A 21,749-nucleotide genomic window follows, 5' to 3' on the forward strand; every position below is an offset into this window, starting at 1 on the left:
CGAGTTGGAGTGTTTTACAACTTTTAGTGTAAGGGTTGTCAAGGAAAGAGAAGAGAGTAGGTTTGTTCTTTGGTGTTGAAGAATAAGTTGAAGTCAAACTTTTATCGGGTACTGTACCCTCCAGTATTTGATCATAAAAGAAAATGGAATTAATAATTTATTTCATTAAAAAATAAGTTAAAATTATGATTCTTAAATTTTAATTTTTCCTGCATGTCACAATCTCAATATGAATCCTTTGGGTCTTATTGCTTTATGGAAAACAAAAATTTTGAAAATTTAGATAGGAGATTTTGTATGAATCCTTTGGGGTCTAAGTGTTGTGAATGGTCTTGATTAGGAGGACTTTTAAATTTGTAAAACTTTGAGGTGCTTCATTAACAATTTAGCCTTTCCAATGGATACTTCGTGGAGGTTTGTTTAGAAAGAGATGATAGTTATAGAGTATACATGAGAATACAGTATTTTCCTAAAATAACTTATCACCCTTGTCCTATATAATTATTATTAACTATTTTCTACAAAAAAAAATATATTTTTAAAAACTAAAAAATATATGTTCTTAATGATTGAATGAGATAAATTATCTTTTAATATAATGAGATATGTGAAATTTAGTTTTGTTTAAAATTTAACATGATGGGGCTTGGTGTCGTTTAGGAGATTTGAATGTTGTTTCTCATCATGGGAACTGGGAGCATGTAGGTTTAAGGGGACCACATCTTATGTCCTATAATATTGTGTCATTCCATATATCATAAGTCGTAATTGATCATAAAAATATTTAATAGTTAAATTTTTAACTTAAATATATTTTTTCAACCAATTACTACTCATAACACATGGAGTAACACAATATATGAGACAAAAAATGTGTTCTCCGATTTAAGGAGGCCATAGATGATGGGGGAGATTCAGAATTATAATCAGTTTATTTCAGATATAGAGTTAGTTAATCTTCTTTTGTACTGGAAAGATTAATTGGGTGGGACCAAATTGATGGGGTTTGAGTATATTGGACAAGTTCTTGGGGTGAGCTGGTTAAAGGGTAACTGTTTGGGGACACTTATGGGAATGCATCTTATGTCCTATAGTTTGTGGTGTTACACGTATTATAGATTGTGATTAGTCAAAAAAATACTTAATAATTAAATTTTAATTTAAAAATATATTTTCTGACTAATCACAAATTCATATACGTAGAATGACATAAACTATGACACATGTAACCCTTTGAGTGGGTCTTGCACATAGATGTTTGATATCAATAGGGGCGTAAGCGATTCTGGTTTAAACCGCGAAACCGAATTGAACCAAATCGCAAAATGTGGTTCGATTCGCTTTCGTGGTTCTGTTCGGTTATTTTTTTAAGGAATCGTTTATGTTCGGTTCGGTTTATGGTTTTAGAAATTTAGGAACCGTTGGAACCGAACCGAACCACATATTAAAAAATATATACTAGGGATTAGGGAATAATGTTTTATTATTGTTTAAATTCTTCAACCAATTTTCTAGCTTGAATTATCAATTTTTGTGTGAATTGTAGTGTTATATATGTTACTAAATTGTTATTAAGTTAATATTATATATGTTATTAGTTACTAAATTGTTTCCTAGTATCTTATGATTTATAACATATTTTTCAACTTATGTGATATTGAGTTTGAAACTAACATATATCATATATTGTTATACATGTATTGTTACATGTGTTACTAATTATGAAATGTAAGGTTATAAATGTAACTATTATATATTTTACTAATTGATATATATTACTAATCATAAATTGTATTATTATATATGATTCATATTTTTTTATAATAATAGTAGTAATATTTATTTTTTTATGGGTAAATAATATATCTTGTAATACATTTTGAATTTTCAATTGATGCAAGATTTTTTATAAAAAAGTAAATGGAAAAACCATGAGCCGAACCATTCCAGAGCAGTTCAGTTCGATTCTTATAGTTAAATTTACAGTTAATTGAGTAAAACCGAACTATATGTTTTTGATCGATTCGGTCACTAAAATGCACTAAAAACTGAACCGAACCAAATTTTTATACCCCTAAATATCAATGTCATGTGGTATTGAAAGCAGACATTAATGATCGGGGTCTGAAGTCCTTTTGCTTTTATAATTGTTAACCATATCTCACTTGATCTTTTATTATTTTTCCCGGTTATAATACTCAACTCAGACATGATGGTTTGACAAATAATCAGGTACTTGATTGATACGAGTGGCTCATCCGATTGCTCGTGTTAAAATTGAGACGACTTACTTCAATAATTTGTTAAGTCCCTAAATATTGATCGAGTCAATTTTTGACCCGAATTCATCCTTAATTATGATGAGACGCGTGAGGGGCAGATTCAAAATAAGACGAATCAACATAAGGATGGGTCCAGGTTGGAAAAGGACAACATAATAAACGTAAATTTTTTTCCTCAAATCTTTAAGCATGCACAATCAAAATAATCTAATTTTGTATATAAACTTAACTAAAATCTGCATCTCACTTACATCAGTATATAAACTACAAACAGTAAATTGCATCCTTCAAACTAAAAACTATCACAATTACGTGACTAAAAATTATACAAAACATTGAAAATGTCAAAACAATTTAAACTGTCACGTGTCAACATAGACTGAAGTGTTCTGTAAATATAAAAAACACATGAGAACTAAAATGACAACATGTCAATACTCAAAAGTTCATAAAAAAATGAATACAATAACTAGCTATTAAGTGAAAAAATGAAACTTAAATTGGAGTAGACAAAAATTAAGGCTCATATGTATTTGAGTTATGGGGCTGAACATAATGAGTATTAAATTATTAATAGGTATTTATTCAACTATTCTTGATAGATAGCTATAGCTATAAGGGATGGGCCAGATAACACCCTAACCCGTCATTTTGACGATGAATTTGTCCTTTTTAATCGGGTTTGTCCTTTTTTTATTTATTTGGATGGGTCATACCCGTCCCTAAGTCATCGATTTGAAATTGGTCGAGTCGGGCCAAGTACCTCTAATTCATGTCATTGATGATTGAACTCCTCTTTGTCCAGCATTGGAATGTTTTAAGTTTTAATATTTTTTAATTCAAAAATAAAATAAAAAATTTGAACCTAAAAAATATTTTATTTTGATGTCACATGTCAACCTCTCTAACCAGTACATGTCAACCTCTCTAACCAGTACGAATATGGAGCTATGCTCGTCATTGATATAAATGTTCGTGTTCATTTTTTATTACGAAGATGACTCATGAAAGAGAGGACACACAGTACACTCTACAATAACACACTTGACATACAACAAAGAGATGTAGGCACCACATGAAGATCAGCAGTGAGGACAGTTCAAATATCAGACACTAATGATCCAAAAACTATTTTAAAATTAAACTTAATGCAAGTTAACAACTCCCCACTGTTATCTGTCAGTGTTACCTTCAAAGCATAGGGTCCCTATAAAAAACAAAGATTAAGATGAAAACAAGGACAAGTACTTAATCAAAACAGAAATTATTATACAATACAAGAATGATTAAAACAAGAAAAAACAAATTATTATAGAATACACCATTCTATTACTTTTAGCTATCATCTCATTCAATACACCACAAGTCATCTTTCTATACGAGCAAGTGTTAGTCTAGTAGTGTGATGTCTCACTATATTCCAGAAAGACCAAAATGTCAAGAGTTCGATTCTTGTGAGCAACACTTCTTAGGAGGGATAGCCATACACTCGAAAGTGATTAGTTCCTTACCCATAGAGTGAGGGTATACCCTTAGCAGTCCCAAACAAAGTCATTTTACTATAAATACCATGGCCTTATACATAGGTCAAGTGTTTGGATGGGTGGATTTTTTGGGTAGAAGTCTAGGGTTGGACTCCATAAGAGAGAGGACACTAAATTGAAGGGAGATAGGATATATTGCCGGACTATTCTTACATAGTAGAGTTTAAATGTCTCTTCATTATCAACCATAATTTTTTTTTCATTAAGTTATGAAATCAATTGTAAATGGCTAATAAAATGACTATAGATTACACCTCTACCTTAGCTTAGTGAAATTCCAAAAAAGGATTCAGGACAAAAAGAATTCTAGATGGAAGCATGAATACGTAATAACAACTTATATAACTTAAAAAGAAGGGGTTTTCAAGAATTTAACATTGATTCAACATTGGAAAAGAAAATTATAAAACAAGGTTCAAGAGTTAGGGTCTACTGCATGGATCGATCTACACTCTACAGCATAGATCAAGTAAAACTGACATGAAACTGAATCAACAACAACCAATTTTTACTCCATATTTATCAATGTTGTTGGATTCATCCATAAAAAAACATTTCTTTTAGTAAAACCGTTTAAAGCAAAGGTCTTTCATAAGACCTACTAGTTAGTCTTATTTGTGTTAAATTTTGTATCTTATGTTTGATATGCACTTGGTTTATCATAGAGTGTGCTTTGAAACATTTCTCCATTTTATCCACCTAGCTATATCTGACATCCTAATCACTTCATAGATAAATCGAAGATACCACAACATTAATCTGAGAGTGGTTAGTTTTTGTAACTTTCTTGAGTACCCAAATGAGGAAAACCAAAAATGTGAATCAATAATGTAAGGTCTGCAAAGAATAAACACACAGACATAACCAGAAAAAAGGAGGAGTGGCCATACCATTTTGAGATATCAACCTACATACTCGAATATCAGACAAACAGGATGGAACCATGCCTACTTGAGAAAGTTAAACAAACTAACCACTATCAAATTAATTTTGTGGTCAATTGCGATCCAAAATTTAGACAAACAGATTAACTAATTGAATCAAAGGCCAAAATTCTAGTCCAATACATTGGCTTTGTTACCTCAATGACCATGTTGGATAAACCTAAAACAATTTGCATGACCAGGTGATGGTCGGATGACTCATGACTTTACATTTAGGTTATATATGATGTTGTATACTTGCATATAGAGACCGAGACATGTTTTTAAATAATATTTTCATGAAGGAAAATCTATCATGTGAAAGTGGGGCAGGATTAGATCTCCTTCATTAAAAACAGAGTAGCAAGCAAAAAGCCAGCTTTTTTAAAGGCAAAATTCATTGAAATAATACACATGATGGTCTACTCAAAGGTACACCACAAGACATTTGATATTCTAAAGAGATCAATTTAATTACCCTAAATCAAAATGATATGAAATAAGTTCATTATGCAAACAAGCATTGAAGTTTCAAGAATCGGGGGGTCCCTTAAAGGTGTCAAAAATAGAAAGTTGTATGTCATGACAGGATATGTTTATAACATCTTCAGTATTCTACGAGGCTGTACTTTGAAAGAGAAAAACTCACCGGAGGAGTGATTGAAGGCAATGTTTGGGTGTGAGAAATCAGAAAATTGCCATTAGAAACGGGACAGGTGACTTCCTGACATAGATCAATTCTTTCAGTGTGGACAGTCACCCCAATATATGAAACTCCAATTACCACCTCCCCACCAGAAATAGCTTTTCCTGCATAAAAGATACACAGAAACTCCATTTATAATCTGGTACAGTAAATAAGTAAAAATAAAACTAATTGATGAAGCAACTCTCATGAACATAAGGAACAAATAGAACACTAACTAGGGTGTATAAATACCCTTTATATTTGTAAACAACATAAAATTATAAAAAAAAATCAGAAACATGTAATCATTTGTGATCAACTTCATCTTGAAAACAATGTAACTATGTATGTCCAGTAATCACAATTCACAACATTAAACACTATCATGCATTTTAAAAAGAGGAAAAAATGAAGAAAAAAGAGAGATTACCAGAAGAAGCTGAGATCTTGAAGTTAGCAGGTTCACCACTCACAACAGGGTTTGGTGATATTTCAATTCCAGACACCTTCACAGCATAGTTTCCCTTCTGATCTGCGTTCACATTTTTTATTTATCATAAAATTAAATAAAAAACAAAAAATAGCAAAATCAAATCTGAACAAACACGATCACAGATTCCATCACTGAAGCACAAACATAAAAAAGTGCAATTTGCAACAAAAAATTAAACCCAACAAAATCCTAATGTTGAAAAGAACGAGATTAGATCACATAGGCCTACACAAAAACTAAATCTAAAATAAAAAGAGAAAGGATAAGGGTGAAGTACCGCAGTATTTGAAGGTAACCTTAGCTTGAGCGAGAAATGATGAAAGGAATAAGATGGATAAGAATAGTATGTAGTAGAACTTATGAAGAGACTGAAACTCCATTGTTGAAGAAGAAGAAGAAGAAGAAGAAGAAGAAGAAGAAAGAGAAGACAGAAGAGAAGTTATGTTGGTGGAAGCTGAGAGAAGAACAAAGGCAAATTAAGCTGAGCTGTTGTTACTTAGAATCCGAGGACCCCCCACACCGAACAAGGCTTAACATTATGATGAAACTAAAATAATGATAATAATTGTGTACCTAAGTAATTGTCTGCAGAGCTTAATAAACTAATTAAGGTCATCAAGGAACTTATAACTTGGTCAAATCGACTTATTTTTTTTTTAATTTTCCACGTGTATCATCATAACTTATTTCATTTTACCTTGTCAAACATCTACCAATTAATATTACAAAATAGTTATGATTTAATCCAATAATTTATTGTAAACATCTAATTTTGTTCGGTGACATTTTTAAAAAATAACAAATAAAAATAAAAATAATATTTTTGGCCACTTTCTAATAAAAATGGTATTCTTAAGTGAATAGGTAAAAATAAATTTGAAATTTAAATTTGAATTTCAAAACTTGTGTCATAATCATATTTTTAATGGTGAATTAAACGTGATTTTATTTTTTCTTAACTCTCTCTACTCAATTAATTTGGAGATACTCTCCATTTTAACACATGTGTTAATTCAAAGACTATAAATAGGAGATTGATCACATGAAAAAAAAGGGGAATTCATCATCCACTTTCATCATCCATAATAACCAAAACAATTCATCATATATTCCAAGAATCCTCAACAATCCTCTCAATCAAAAATTTCATTTTTCAATCGTTTTCTTTCTTCTCTAGACATTATCTTTCACACATAATCATCCAACAAAAACCTAAGAGACCACAATCTCAAAAATCTCTAATACACAACGAATTCATATCATCTACAACAACCTCAAAATCTCTCATTCACAACAACATGAAAATCTTCTATACATAATAACAAACAAATCATTCAACAAAGATCCATTCAAACGCTCAACATCCAAAAGTATTTATACCATCCACGATAAAATCTTCCACACAACGCACAAAAGAGGACACCCGTAAAAAAACATAAAAATACATAATCTCCAACACTTCCAAAGCTTCTTTGTTTTCTCTCTCGCTCAAACAGTTTTGATTGCAAACTTGTTTCGGAATCTAGTTTCAACATAGCAGACATTATGCCAACATAATTTATTGAAATCCAAGTTGGCACCGACCCTTGGAGTCAATACAGATACACAATTTCACCCCTTCAACTTTGCTTTTATCTATTTACGTCATTCCATTAATAATTATCATAATAATAATTTTAATGCATTCACCATAAAAATAAATAAAGTATGTGATTGGATTATTTGTTAATTTATTTCGAAATTCCATTTTTCTTATAATTACATAAAATTAAAAATCGTTTAATACAAGACTATGTGAAATATGTTAATCATAATTTTAAGGTATGTTGCAGTGTTGAACGTAAGGGCTAACACTTCACTTTCTTAAAGATCTTTTTAAATAAAAAAACAAAAATTGGGAATTTGCTAATCAAGTTTTAATATGAGATGCGATAACGGACGTAAGGGCTATGCTTCACTCATATATTTTTTCATCAAGAATAATTTAAACGTTACTTCTTTTAAGAAATAAAATCAACCTAACAAATAAACCTTTTTCTATCCAAATTGTAACACCGTGAATTTTCTGTGTATGTTTTATTAATTATTTATTTTAACAACGATTAATTTTAGAAATTAATCGGTATTGAATTAGACTAAATTGTAGTTGAGTTTTAGTCTTTTTTTGTGATTTCCTATTTTATGGTAAATTTTCATAATTTTCTGTGACATAAAGTTTTTGAGCTGCTGTCGGACCCAAATTTGCCTGAATTCGGCCCAATAACGTGTTTTTGAGTTCCGTAACTCGGAATCGAATTTCGATTACACAGTTGGCTTCGAAATATTATTTCAAGTCAAGATAGACATCAAGTTCGTCCAGAACACATTTCTAAATATTTTTTACTCCGAATTCCACGTTTCGAAGTTCTAACCGTAAACTGAAATCGGGAGATTTTTAATATCCGACTGAGTATTAGCCGAAAATACTCGGGCATGATTTATCGAGAATGTATTGTCGAAAAGGTCACATCGCTTTCATGTAAGAAGCTTGCTTGTTAAACAAGCAAAAATACATATTCTCTTACACAAAATCCCCTAAATCGCTCAACAAAATCCCCTAAATCACTCAACAAATCCTCTCACTCCTCCACCATTAGACACATCACCTATGCTAGTCTAAATCTATTTACTTTGCATTAAATTTTATAATTTATCCTATAAATACATCACCTCATTCTCTCATTTTTACACTAAATTCCCTATACAAACTAAGGTAGTCTTTTATTTTCTTTTCTTCATCTTCTTCTCATACTTCATAGAAAGTTATGAGCTTTTATTATGTTGTTCATAAAGTAGAGTTTATATTTGTTCTTTAAGTATTTTATGAAGGCATAACTAAAGGGGGTGATAATAAAATCATATGAACCTTTATGTAGTTTTTGACTTTTGTAAATCTTGAAATTTCTTCCTTGTTCTTAGATGGAAAAATTATATCTTTCGACAAGGTTAGATGAGTTATTTGTTTGAAAATATTAGAAATTATTTTTAGTATTTGAATATGTTTAAAGGTGATGATTTTAACATCAAAGGAACCTTTAATGTGTTTAGGAAAAAGTTTGTATTTTATTCTTGAAAGTTTATAATATTGATGAGTTGTTGTTGAAAAGTTTCATTTTTAGAAAGTATTATGTTTAAAAATGGTTTAGCATATTTTACTCTTTGATTTCCAAGTTAAAATAATGATTTGGGATAAGAGATGGTTTATTAAAGTCTTGACTTCATAAACTTAAAGTGTTATGAAGTTTTGAATATTAAAGTAGTAGAAAGTCTTACCTTAGGATTTATTTTTATGATATGAAATTAATACTTACTAACCCTTGAGGTTTTTCCTAAAAAATTAGGTGTTAAGATGTTCATAAAAAATTGTTATATTTATTTTAGTTAACTTACTTTAAAGTGGTAAAAATAACTAAAAGATGTTTAGTGTAAAATATTAAATTAAGAGACATTCTTTTTCATGACTATGAAAATAACACTTACTAACACTTACAATCCATCATTAACTTGACCGCACAAAATGAAGGAGTTACATCGAAAATGCGGGAGTGCTCAAGAAGAGTTAGCCCATATTTAGCAAATTCATCGGTCACACTATTAGCTTATCGGAAGACATGGTTGCAAGAGACAGTTTGGAACTTATACATGAGGCTGCGAATTTGAGATACCAGCACTTGGCAAGGGTGATGAGTCGGGCAACCAGTTCTGATTAGGTGAACACTACTACTAGAGTCCCTTTCAAGACACACTTTTCTGAACCCCCTCTGCCAAAGAAGTCTGAGGCCATGAAGGATGCCCCAAAGTTCCGGTTGGACCATCGAACAGTTACCCAGTCAATTAGCATAAGCAAAAAGGAAAGCTCCCAGATGATCTCGCACGACCCTACCACATGATGCCAAATTCGCTGACACTGAATAAGCACCATCTAAATTAATCTTTACCCATCCCTCTTCCCGAGGAAACCACCGAATCAGGGGAGAGTTAGGATGGAAAATTCTCACAAAAGTAGTATTTTCTTGCCTCATAGCCTTAACAATACACCGACAACGGGCAAGAATTTTTGGACAAAGATGATGCGGAGAAATCCTTAAGTTGTCAAAGATCCATTGATTCCGGTTTCTCCAAATCGCATCAATTGTAATTCCAAAAACCAGGGACCACTCCGCAAGACCAAGGACCTGATCTGAGCAAAATAAATTGGAGCAACACCAGTCTTGCAGATTATCACAGAAGAAGGTTGAAGGAATCTGAGATTTAGGGACACCGTGCCACACCAACAAAACCCAGGGGCAGTCCCTGATTGCATGCAGAGTGGATTCAAGTTTATTACATCTAGGACAATCAGCAAAATCTGCCATCAATCTTCTATAACGTTGTTCGTTTATTGGGAGACCATGGTTTGCAATTATCCACAGCAACAGATCTATTCTGTAGGACCCTTCCAGGCCCAAACCAGATCAGCTTCTCTGCTACTCTCAAGACTATTATGGCTGGCAATGCATGCATAAGCTGAAGCCACCGAAAAGGAGCCATCTCTAGAACCCTTCCAACCCAAGCTGTCCCCTACTCCATTATGAATAGGAGGATGTAAGGCCTCAAAATTTTCAAAATTTCTAATGGGACCTTAGTCCGTAGCAGGTCCACGTTCTAGTCACCAGTTCTATTCATAAATTCCGCCACCATAGAAGGATAAGTAAGGACACTATTTGAAGCCCAATGGAGATTTGCTAAAGCACCTTCATTAGGTACCCAATTGTCTTTCAAAAAATCCACCGATTTCCCATCCCCAAGGTTCCATTGTAACTTATCCTGAAGAAGACACTGACCATATCTAACACATTTCCAAAAACGGACTCCCTCGAGAATTTTGTCATCATCGGGATGATTTCATCACCATATTTATATTTAGCCCGAACGACTCTAACCCACAAATCATCCTTATTATTAGCCAACTTCCAAGCGACCTTCATCATAAAACTTTGATTGATTAAGTGGGATTGCCTTAAGCAAATACCCCCCGTCAGCTTTGGTTTGCAAAGACAATCCCAATTCACCCAGTGGGTGTTTCTATGATTGGCGGATTCTCCCCAAACAAAGGACCTGCATATTTTATCCAAACCATCGCATATTGAAATAGGTAAGGACGTGGTTTGCATAGCATAGGACGTGATTGTTTGAAGGACTAACTTAGTCAAGGTTAGCCTGCCCGCAAAAGACAATTGAGAGCATTTACAATTACTAAGTCTTCTAGTGGCATTCTCTACGATGTAGTTATAGCTGGATCTTCTAGATCTGTTATGCTGAATAGGAACACCCATGTATTTGCCCAAGTCATTAGTTCTACTAAAACCCAGCTCAGTGCTAATCTACTAGCGAATCTGGTCATGAACAATTTTTGAGAAGTAGACCCTCGTTTTTCCCCTATTAATCTTCTACCTCGAGCTGTTGTAGAAAACATTTAAACAAGAAGAGATGACACTAACCTGTCCCAAATCAGCTTCAACGAAAATGATTAAATCGTTTGCAAAAGCCAAGTGAGTGAGGGGAGGGTCGTTTCTGCATATTTTGATTGGTTTCCATAACCCCACTTCTGAAGCAGCGTTAATCAAGTGTGATAATCTTTCCATACAAAGCACGAAAAGGTAGGGAAAGATGGGGTCACTCTGTCTGATTCCCCTCTCCGGCCGGAAGGGATCTAAAGCATCCCCATTCCGCAGAATCTGCATATTGAGATTGGAGATACACTGAAAAATTAAGGAATCCATAACCGATGGAAGCCCCGCATCCGTCAAAGTTTCTTTCATAAGCTTTTTCAAAATCAATTTTTATTGCCATCCACCCGGTGGATCCTCTTTTGTTCTGCATGGAATGGATGACCTCTCGAGTGATGGTAATATTATCACTGCTCTGTCTACCAGGGATAAAGCTGCTTTTGTAGGGCCCCGTAAAATGATGTGTAACACCTCTTAGTCTAGAAGCAAGAACTTTCGTTATGACCTTATAAGAGACGTTGCATAAACTAATTGGTCTAAAATGCTTCAAATGGCAAGCTTGGTCAGACTTGGGAATTGGAGTTAAGAGAGTATCATTAATAACCCTTACCTGCGTCAGGTCCTCCCTCAAACACAATTTTCACCAGATCACACAGCTTCGGCCCAACCAAATTCCATTGATTCTGGTAAAAAATAGCTTGAATATCATATTTACCTAGGGCTTTGTAGCTACCAATACTGAAAATAGCTCTTCTAATCTCCTCAACTGTGACCGAGGCACTTAACATAGATATCTGCTCTGTGTCCATGAGCGGAAAACAACTAGATAGGCAAAAAGGGGCATCAAAACCATCTTCTGAATAAAGAGACTTATATAAACTATTTGCCAAGCTTTCTAATTGACCTCTGTCACTAATCCAAACAGCGTCGTCATTTTGTAAGGATTGAACCTGAGTTTTCTTTCTCCGAATGATGGTCGAAGCATGGAAGAAATAGGTGTTTCTATCCCCGTAAGTGAACCATTTACTTCTGGATTTTTGGAACCAAAGGAGTTCCTCTTGTTTGCTGGTTGTTTCGTACTCCTCCCAAAGGTCAGTTTGCAGATGTTCCAGGAACGCATCTGACCAAAGAGCCAGTTTCTTAGTAATACCATTAAGCCTCCTAAGGAGCCTATTCTTCCTTTTAAAGATATCGCCAAAAACCTCTTTGTTCCAGACTAACAAACTCTTTTTATATTGTTAATTGTTTCCGTCCAAGGGAGGTGGGTCTGCTAGTTGGTTATGATAAGATCCTTATAGGAAGGATGAGACATCCAGGAAGCCGGAAATCTAAAATGTCGTTGCTGCCTATTCAACACAGATATACCAGTCAAATTAACCAACAAATGGGAGTGATCCGACTTTAAGGGGTTCAAGTGCGTTATAGAGGCGTGCAGAAATAGAAGTCTCCAATCAAGATTCCATAGGCCCCTATCAAGCCTCTCCTTGACACGACCCCTCCTCCAGGTGAACCGCAGACCAACAAAACGAAGATCGATTAAGTTACAATCTCTGATAAACGAAGCGAAGTTGGAAGCACCCCTTGTAGGGCTTGTACTACTAATGCCCACTCTTTCCGACAACTCCGCCACCATATTGAAATCACCAACGAGACACCAAGGTTTGTCCATATTTTCAGCCAGGCTACGCAAACAATCCCAGAGAGAACTCTTGAGCGCATAATGCGGGCTGCCATAGATAGTTGAGAGAACCCAAGACTGTCTTCCCTCACCCCTGACATCCATTGTAATTGTTTGAGTTGTGGTCTGAAGAATTGTGACATCCCAAAGGCTTTCATCCCAAAAGACCCAAATACCTCGTGCCCCACCTCGGGCATCCACTTTTTCCGATTTGTCAAAACTCAGGCCACTCATCACCTTGTCCGCCTTTGCACCACTAATTTGTGTTTCAACTAGAATAATCATGGAGATGGAATAAAATGCTCTAAGATCCATTATAAGAGAGCGGAAACCTTTCGCATTTTCACCCCTGCAATTCCAGCACAAGATATTCATTAAACAAGAGGGGAAGAGTTTGGAACTGAAGTTCCCTGCACACCATCCCAAAGTGAGACATCGTCATCCATACAGTCATGTAAGAAAACACTATGAGGATCATTCCTTTGGGAGCTAGTAGGAGATTCAAGAAGGAAATGAGAATCCCTTGTTATGATGGACACCTTCGAGTGAGGGGGGAGTCTCTCTTGAGACAGTCGTGGAGGCAATGTAGAAGATAATTGATGGACCTTTGCACCAGGCTCACCTTCGAAGGGTGAAAGATTAGTGGGCCTGGTGTCAATAATAGAAGTCTTTGACGGAACTGCATGCCCATTAGGAGTTAATATTTGCCCTTCCTGATCCTTGGCGGTCCCACTTTCTTTTGGCCAAACGGTCTTGGGCGAGCAGAATCCTTCTTTGGGATATTGAGAATATTCCCAGACTTACGGCTAGCTTTAAAACCATATTTGGAATCCGATTTATTCCCTATATTGCACCGAACTGGTTTATTACGTTTCACTAACATCCAAGGTCCAAATAATTTTTTATCATTTGCAACGACTCCATTGGAACTAGGGGTCCCTTTAGTGACGGTAGTGCCTCCTGAGATTGGCCCATGATGATGAATTTCGGATGTCTCCCCTCCATTCTGAATCGGGGGTTCTTCCTTGATCATATTGTCATTAGATTCTTCCATCTTACTTACTGGAACCACTAGACATTCTAGGCAGTCGTCGTTACAATGACCATATTTCTCACATTTAAAACATATTTGATGCAACCCTTCGTATTCTAAATTTAAAACCAGTCCCATGACTTTGATTGTAGGAATCAGTTTTTTTTTTATTTCCACGCAGATGCGTGCGAACTTACCACGAGAGTGAATTGAAGTCAGTTGATCGATTTTAAGCATCTTCCCTAAACTCAATCCTACTCAATTGAGGAACCTTTGGTTATACAATTCAATAGGAAGGTTAGAAATACGGATTCAAACTACTATGTTTTGATTTTCCTTCTCATTTGAGAGAAAAAGGCCTCCACCTTTGGGTAACGAGATAAAGGTTTGCATTATCCAAGGCCCTTCATATAAAGCATGGTTGTAATCCTCTTCACTTGAGAAATGAACCAGAAAATAATGTTGAGGCATATCAATGATATGCAAACTACCCTGACCTTGCCAAAGTTGCTTTAGTCTGGATTCCATCAACCGCATAGGCACTGTCATGCCTAGTAGTTTAACTACTAGGGACTGTTTCCACGGGTGACACCAGGAATCAAACTCCTCCTTGGAAACTAGAATTTTCGGACAAGGATCAAAAGCCTTCTCCTCCTCCTCTACATTGTAGGATCGGTTTTCCACTAGGTCATCATCTCCTTCCTCCTCTGATACAATCGCCTCATCCACAGGAAAATTTAGAAGTTTATCCTTATAGGACGACTGACCAAAGTGATCTCGTCCAGGATTTTCAATACCTATGTCCATTGCCTTCACGGTCTCAGACTCATCCCATCCAGATCGAGTCTTTACTTATTTAGTGCTCCTTACTATGAGGTCTTCCTCCTGGGAAGAAGATTCATTAAAGACGACTTCAGGACTTTTCGTCTTCATCTAAGTCTTGGAAACTACATTAAAGAGAGCCTAGATGTGCTCGTATAATATTTGAAACTACATTAACCTGGACCTTTTACTATAAATTAAGCTGTAATAAATCTAATAAATCATCATATTTAATTGATCTATATTAGAAAGCTTAATCTCGAAAATGCAAGTTTTTATTTGAAAAACAAGGTAGATATATTTTAGTTCTCTTAATTTACTCTATCCTCCACAGTCTAGTTTTTATAGATTTTCTCTATATAGGCCGAAATGACGGAAGGTAAAATTCTACCTTTTTATTGTGAATAGATATTATAACAACTTTCTCTTTAGAGAATAATGTATTTCCTATAGCTAGTAAAAATGTGACATATGTGCTATATTTTTTATTTTTAAAAATATTTTTATAGAAAATGATAAAACATGACCCATGTCATGATTTCTATGGCAGGAAGAGATAACTTATCTCCTTATACAAGGAGATACTCCATTACCTTCTCTTTAATGCAACACTTGTTTGTTATATTGAGTGTGAATTTTTACCTTTCTTCCCTAAATATTATATTTAAGGTTATACATATAAATCAATAAAATAATTAAATGGGATACAAATTTTACATTTTTACTAAAATATTATTATATTATTTCTCGTTATTAATCAAATTAATTATTTCTCATTATAAATGATCATCAAAAGAAGATGGAATATATGGAACCCAAAATTAATACTTCGATTAATGAGAGTGGGAGACAAAGTTATTGACAAAAATATGACATAATGTATAAGGATATAATTAAAGAAAAATATAATTGAATATTAGATTTATAAAACTCCAAGATATATTGTTTTTGGTAATGAAAACTCGCAGGTATATGGAATAAAGGAATATGGTAAAACGTCAAATTTTAAGGGTGAAGGGAATATTAGCTAACATCTATTTTAATATTTAAATCCAAGTAAATTTATATTTTTTAATACTAAATTTTAATTAGAATTAATATTTTAATTATGTTTCTACAAAGATACGTCTCTTTCTCCATCATGAATCATAAGTTCATAACTACAAGATAAAAAATTTCTATGGGTGGATGGTATGCTTCTTTAGTTCGTTAATACAATGAACTCATTCATAACTGGGTTTTAATGATAATAAGTCATTGAATTTATGTTTGGCCATGCTGTCTTTATAAAATAAGTTGGCTAAAAACATTTAGTTTATGTTTGAATTGGTTATTTTAATAAAAATAAGTTTGGTAAAACATTGACTTTTTGTTTGGAAGAGGCCAACTTTAAATATTATACCTACCATTTCGACAGGTTGTTGTAGAGCTATTAAAATGGGTGGACCAGTCGGGCTGACCCTCCAAAACTCAAAAATTTATAGGTTTGGATATCATATTAAGTATTTTTTATAGAATCCGGACTTTTTAGCCTGTTTATTTTAAATTTGGACTCGGGTCGGGTTTACCCGAACGAGTTTGAGCTACCCGTTTTACTTATTTTTGTTTTAACTTTTTTTTTGGGGACTTTTGACCCGGTAACAAGTACTAAATGATAATTTGCAAAATAACTCATATAAAAAATAGATAATAAATATTATGTTATTGTGTATTAATTAAATTTAACTTTTACAACAAAAACATAATAAAGAAAATAACGTTTAGAACAAAACTAAATCAACATAATTGTTTAATGTAGCGAACTTCACAACCAAATTTAATATGGTAGTTCACAATGTAAGTGTTGATAAAGAACATACAAAGAATAATATTTTTTATAGTATCAAAAGATTCATATATTAAAGTGCTGTTACAAAGTATATTGCATTAGAGAGTGATAGTCGAATAGAAATCAAAGATTTAATAAAAGAGTTATATTAAAAATCATACACGTGGATTTAACATCACATCTTGACTCAAACACAATACATTAGATCTATAAGTTTGTATGCATTTTTTGCCATAGCAAATGTATTTAAAAAGTTATATATTAATATCAAATAATATATATATTTTTAAATAGAATAATATGTTAAAATTTAAAAAAAAATATTTTTTAGTTTATACGAGCCTGCCACAACCCACTTATGGCAAGTTTGGACTACAATTTGATATGTATAAATTATATACAAGCTTTTTAGCCCGATCTGATTTAGCCTGAACTCGATGTGGGCTAATCCGAACCTGTCTTCCCATTTTGATGGAAAAAGTGATTTAGAAACTAAAACAGCCAAAAAATAATTTTCATGGTGAAAAAACATGGTTCATTTGTTTAACTATTTCAGGGAAAATATTCATCAGAACATAATACATCTGAAATACTATTTAACGAAAGATAAAAAAACCTGATGAAGATATGCGTATAACACAGGTTTGGAACATTCAATCAAAACAAGGGATAACAATAAAGCCTTCAAATTAAGGTCCTTGACTTGTTTTACTTGAAAAACTAAGTATTTCTTGGAAGAATAATCGGAGACTCATTTTGGTCACACCACTTGAAGAATCAATTTCTTCATCTTAACAGAGAAACACTCAAATGACTGGAAACATGTTTAAGAAAAACACCAAAATAAGAAACATTAAAAAATGAAGCATGAAAAATATAAAAATGAAGTATTTAAGCTTGTCAGAAAGGAAATTATCCCGTTTCTACAATAAAGTCCTTACTTTCTGCAAAATCATTGATAAAAACAATAACAGATCATCATGATCATCAGCATCTCTGGATACTTGTTCTGCCATAGATGTCACTACTGCTGAGCGCACTGTACCCTTTGTGCACCACCAGGCATATCATCATCCTCATCATAAGCCTCTTGCTGAGCTTGCTGCTGCTTCCTCCTGGATTCTTCCTCCATGTTCACATCATTCAGTGTCGTCTCCTCACACTCGTCTAGCTCCATGTCTGTTAACTGTGATGAAGGCTTTGGTGGCAGAACGGCCTCTAATGCCTTAACCTGATCAAGACTTAGAGATTCGGGGAAATCCACAGTGAAGTGAATGTAAAGGTTCCCCTTCATGAATGGCCTCTGGTACAAAGGCATTCCCTCATCGTTAATTGCCTTGTATGAATCTGCATACATAGCACAAGAAAAAGTAAGAAGCTCTTCTCTAACACATAATAGATAGGATCAATATTTTAATCACACAGCAAAGGTGGGCAATAGGCATATGGCAGATGAAACCATTTACATACCAGGCTTGATAACTTCGCCGGGGTTTGATTTGATAAGAAGCTGACGGCCATCCAAGTGAGTCAGCACATATTGGAAGCCGCATAGAGCCTCAGTGAGGGATAAGGTGTGCTCTACAAAGAGATCCTCTGCCTTTCTCTTGAACTTGGGGTGTTCCTTTTGCTGAAGAACAAAGACAATATCCCCAGTAACTGTGTCTGGCTGCAAAACAACAATAGCTCCAAGTCAGTCTAAATTAATATTATGAATGCAAGTCGCCGACAATACAATCACAACATACCGCTTCATCAGCTTCACCAGGGAATGTAATCTTCTGACCATTCTGCATACCCTTCTCGACAATAACTTCAAGCACTTTCTTCTCTTGGACAACCTTCTCTCCCTTGCACTGGGGGCAGCGGTCCTTGTCGTTGATAGTTTCTCCAGTACCCTTACATTCATTGCAAGCATGTTGCATTTGCTGAATCATGGAAGGACCAAGGTGCCTGATAGAAACCTTCACTCCAGTTCCTTGACAACCAGCACACTTCATGGAAGCACCAGACTTAGACCCTTTCCTATAGTCAAATTAAACAATCACTAGTGTAAAAACCCTGCATTTAAAACATCCAAAAACAAATATAAAAATGAAATAAATACTCAAAGATACCCACCCACTGCACTTTGAGCATAAGGCATTTCTTGATAGGGAGAGCTTCTTAGATGTCCCACTGTAAAGGTCCTCCAAGCTGACCTTGAGAGGGTGAACCACATCTTCTCCACGTCTCTGCCTCCGTCCTCGGCTGCTACCACCTGTTCACAGAAGGTATAAATCCTTTTAAGACATCTAACTAAACAATTATGAAGAACCCAAATCTTAATCAAAAGATCATTTATTATAATCATACCACCAAATGGACCTCCACCGCCACCAAAGAAAGAACTGAAGATGTCAAAGGGGTCATGGCCACCACCACCGCCACCCATTCCTTCCTTAAGGGCGTCTTCACCATATTGATCATATATCTCACGCTTCTCAGGATCACTCAGAACCTCATAAGCTTGGGCAAGCTCTTTGAACTACATCCCAAAAACAAACTAAAATCAAAAAACACATATAACAAACATGCCACTTGCTAATGAAAGAGCACATGAACTGAAACTATAAACTAACACCACCATGTAACTCACTAAAAAAATCAATAACATGAATTCCCAAAAATAATAGAGTAAATCACCACCAAAGTAAAAGTAAATCTCTAATCCTTGGTAAACAATTCACAGTATTCGCAACAATTCACAGTTTACCATTGAGAATTATACAATTATGTAATTACACCATTATGTAATATAATTAGCTGAATAAATAACCCTAGATCAGTAAATTCAATCAAAAACCAACAAATCAAAGAGAAATGAGGGATAATATAAACCTTTTCAGGATCACCACCCTTATCGGGGTGATTCTTAATTGCAGCTTTCTTGTACGCTTTTTTTAGATCATCCTGAGCAGCGTTCTTGGAAACGCCGAGAATTTCATAGTATCTGGTGTTATCACTCTTTTTCGGTGCTCTTCCAAACATTTTCGATTATCTCAGAGAACAAAATGAACCCTAATTTGGTGAAGCGAGGAAGAGTTCTAGATCTGAATATAAGAGAACAATGACCACAACACGAAAGAGTTGTTGTGTGATTCACTGATTTCTGTATTATACTAGCCACGCAATTTAGATGAGTATTTTAGTTTTAGGGTTTTATTAATGGACGGCTGTGATTTCATTACAGACTGAAGAAGGGTCTAGAATTTTTTGTGTGAAAACGTGTACCGTTGGATCTGGGCAATTTTGGTCTTTCATGAATTTGTTCTAGATCCTTCCTACCATACTCTTGGAGACACGTATGCAATATACCTCAACTACCTACTTTTTTTCTTTTTTCATCTCTTTGTTGTTTATTTATTAATATGATAAATCCTCCAATTAAATATTTTTATTTATTTTTATGTTATAGAAAATTGTTTTTATAATATTAATAAGGTTGGGCTTGCTTGAAAATCTGTCTACTGGTAACACGTAATTGCTTGTTTTCAAAAAAATATGATCGTATATTATTCTTTATTCTTTCTAGTTTTGTAAAATATTAGCAAAAGACTAATATTTAAGTTAGGATGTACTCTATAAAAATTGGGGTTTGAAGATAATTTTTTGGTTCAACAACAAAAATTAAATTTTAGTTTGAAAGGGTGACATTATCTTGGAAGAATAAATAATGTCTTAATCATTTATCTTAAATTATATCTATTAAAAAAGTATAGAATTATAATTTTTTCCTAATTATTTTTTTCTTTCACCCTTTAGAAATTGGATTAATATTTATTTGATGAGATATTCTTAACCAAACTTATAATTCACACATGCTTAATCCACCTAAGGTTATCAATAAAGTGTTGGTCTAATTGTGTTAGACTTCACTAAATCTCATATATCATATAAGTCAAATATTCAATTTCTAGGAGCGACTGCTATGATGGATGACCATACTGCTGAGAGGAGTTACTTTCTTACCTAATGATGGGATACTCTTTGTTATACAAAAAACTAAGGTGTGATTCTTCTATTTTTTATGCAATGTAAGTTACCTCAATTTTATCATCAATACCTTCATTTATAATCCTACATTTTTCAAGTGATAGACTCTTATTGTTCATTTTTCAAGTTTTGGGGAGCTTAACCAAACTTATATATGTGACTAAATTGTTGTCATCTTATTTTAAGTTTTAAGAGGTAGTGATAATTGTTCATCATTCTTTCTATTTACTACCAAATTGAGTGGTGAAAGTAAAAAGACGTAGACCCACATTTTTTATTTATTTCCTTCATTTTCCTTGCAACAAGATGGTCAAGGATTCCTTTCCCTTCTCTATTCTTTCCTTTTCCTTTTCCTTTCCCTCCTCCCAATCTAACAATAGAGATGGTAAAACGGGTCGCCTGGCCTGCTTAGCCTACGCCAGCAAATGCCCGCAAAAATTTAAGCGGGTGCGGGTATGCCCGCATTAGCTTAACGAACAAAATTCAATGCCCTGCCCATTTTAAAATGGGCTAACGGGCTTGAGGGCAGCCCGTGGGCATTGTTGAATAATTAAAAAACAATAAAGTTCATTTAATAAATGAAATTAAATCAAGTAGTTGAAGATAAAAAGTTACCATTTTTTTTTTAATATTTTATATGAAGTTAAACAAATTACATTATATTACAATTTTTTTAGGGATTAAAAATCACATTACATCATAACTTATTTAAAATTTTCTTATTTATTCCTTAAATTATATTTAGGGCCGCCCGCATGCCCAACGGAAATGTCCGCGAACTTGGCGGACAAAACGGGCAAATGGACAAAAAATGTATGTCCTGCCCGCAAAGAAATGTGGGCTATGCGGGCGCGCCCATGGGCAATGCTCGTTTTGCCATGTATATCTAACATAA

General features: G+C 34.1%; 4 protein-coding genes across 5 annotated transcripts; all 4 read right to left on the reverse strand.

Moving 5' to 3' along the window:
* LOC109325279 (putative phosphatidylglycerol/phosphatidylinositol transfer protein DDB_G0282179) lies at nt 3,240-6,407 on the reverse strand. 2 transcript variants are annotated; one of them, XM_019557555.1, is made up of 5 exons: nt 6,363-6,407; nt 6,208-6,323; nt 5,868-5,969; nt 5,399-5,559; nt 3,240-3,489 (listed from the first exon to the last, which is right to left on the reverse strand). In XM_019557555.1, the coding sequence occupies exons 2-5, from the start codon at nt 6,308-6,310 to the stop codon at nt 3,382-3,384; spliced, it is 474 nt and encodes a 157-aa protein (XP_019413100.1). In that variant the 5' UTR covers nt 6,311-6,323; nt 6,363-6,407; the 3' UTR covers nt 3,240-3,381. The 2 variants fall into 2 exon arrangements, with proteins under 2 accessions (XP_019413100.1, XP_019413099.1); XM_019557554.1 differs by lacking the exon at nt 6,363-6,407 and having other exon boundaries at nt 6,208-6,361.
* On the reverse strand, nt 9,800-10,324 carry LOC109363516. The gene has a single exon (XM_019609781.1). It carries the CDS (start codon nt 10,322-10,324, stop codon nt 9,800-9,802), a length of 525 nt encoding a protein of 174 aa, XP_019465326.1.
* On the reverse strand, nt 10,390-14,190 carry LOC109363517. The gene is made up of 7 exons (XM_019609782.1): nt 13,886-14,190; nt 12,824-13,485; nt 12,069-12,674; nt 11,799-11,950; nt 11,450-11,686; nt 10,622-10,775; nt 10,390-10,529 (listed from the first exon to the last, which is right to left on the reverse strand). Exons 1-7 carry the CDS (start codon nt 14,188-14,190, stop codon nt 10,390-10,392), a joined length of 2,256 nt encoding a protein of 751 aa, XP_019465327.1.
* Nucleotides 17,681-19,993, reverse strand: LOC109325822 (dnaJ protein homolog ANJ1-like). Its single transcript, XM_019558400.1, has 6 exons — nt 19,700-19,993; nt 19,175-19,346; nt 18,941-19,079; nt 18,568-18,844; nt 18,290-18,488; nt 17,681-18,166 (listed from the first exon to the last, which is right to left on the reverse strand). Exons 1-6 carry the CDS (start codon nt 19,847-19,849, stop codon nt 17,844-17,846), a joined length of 1,260 nt encoding a protein of 419 aa, XP_019413945.1. The 5' UTR covers nt 19,850-19,993; the 3' UTR covers nt 17,681-17,843.

The sequence above is a fragment of the Lupinus angustifolius genome, chromosome LG13, assembly GCF_001865875.1.
Source record: "Lupinus angustifolius cultivar Tanjil chromosome LG13, LupAngTanjil_v1.0, whole genome shotgun sequence".
NCBI classification, from domain to species: domain Eukaryota; kingdom Viridiplantae; phylum Streptophyta; class Magnoliopsida; order Fabales; family Fabaceae; genus Lupinus; species Lupinus angustifolius.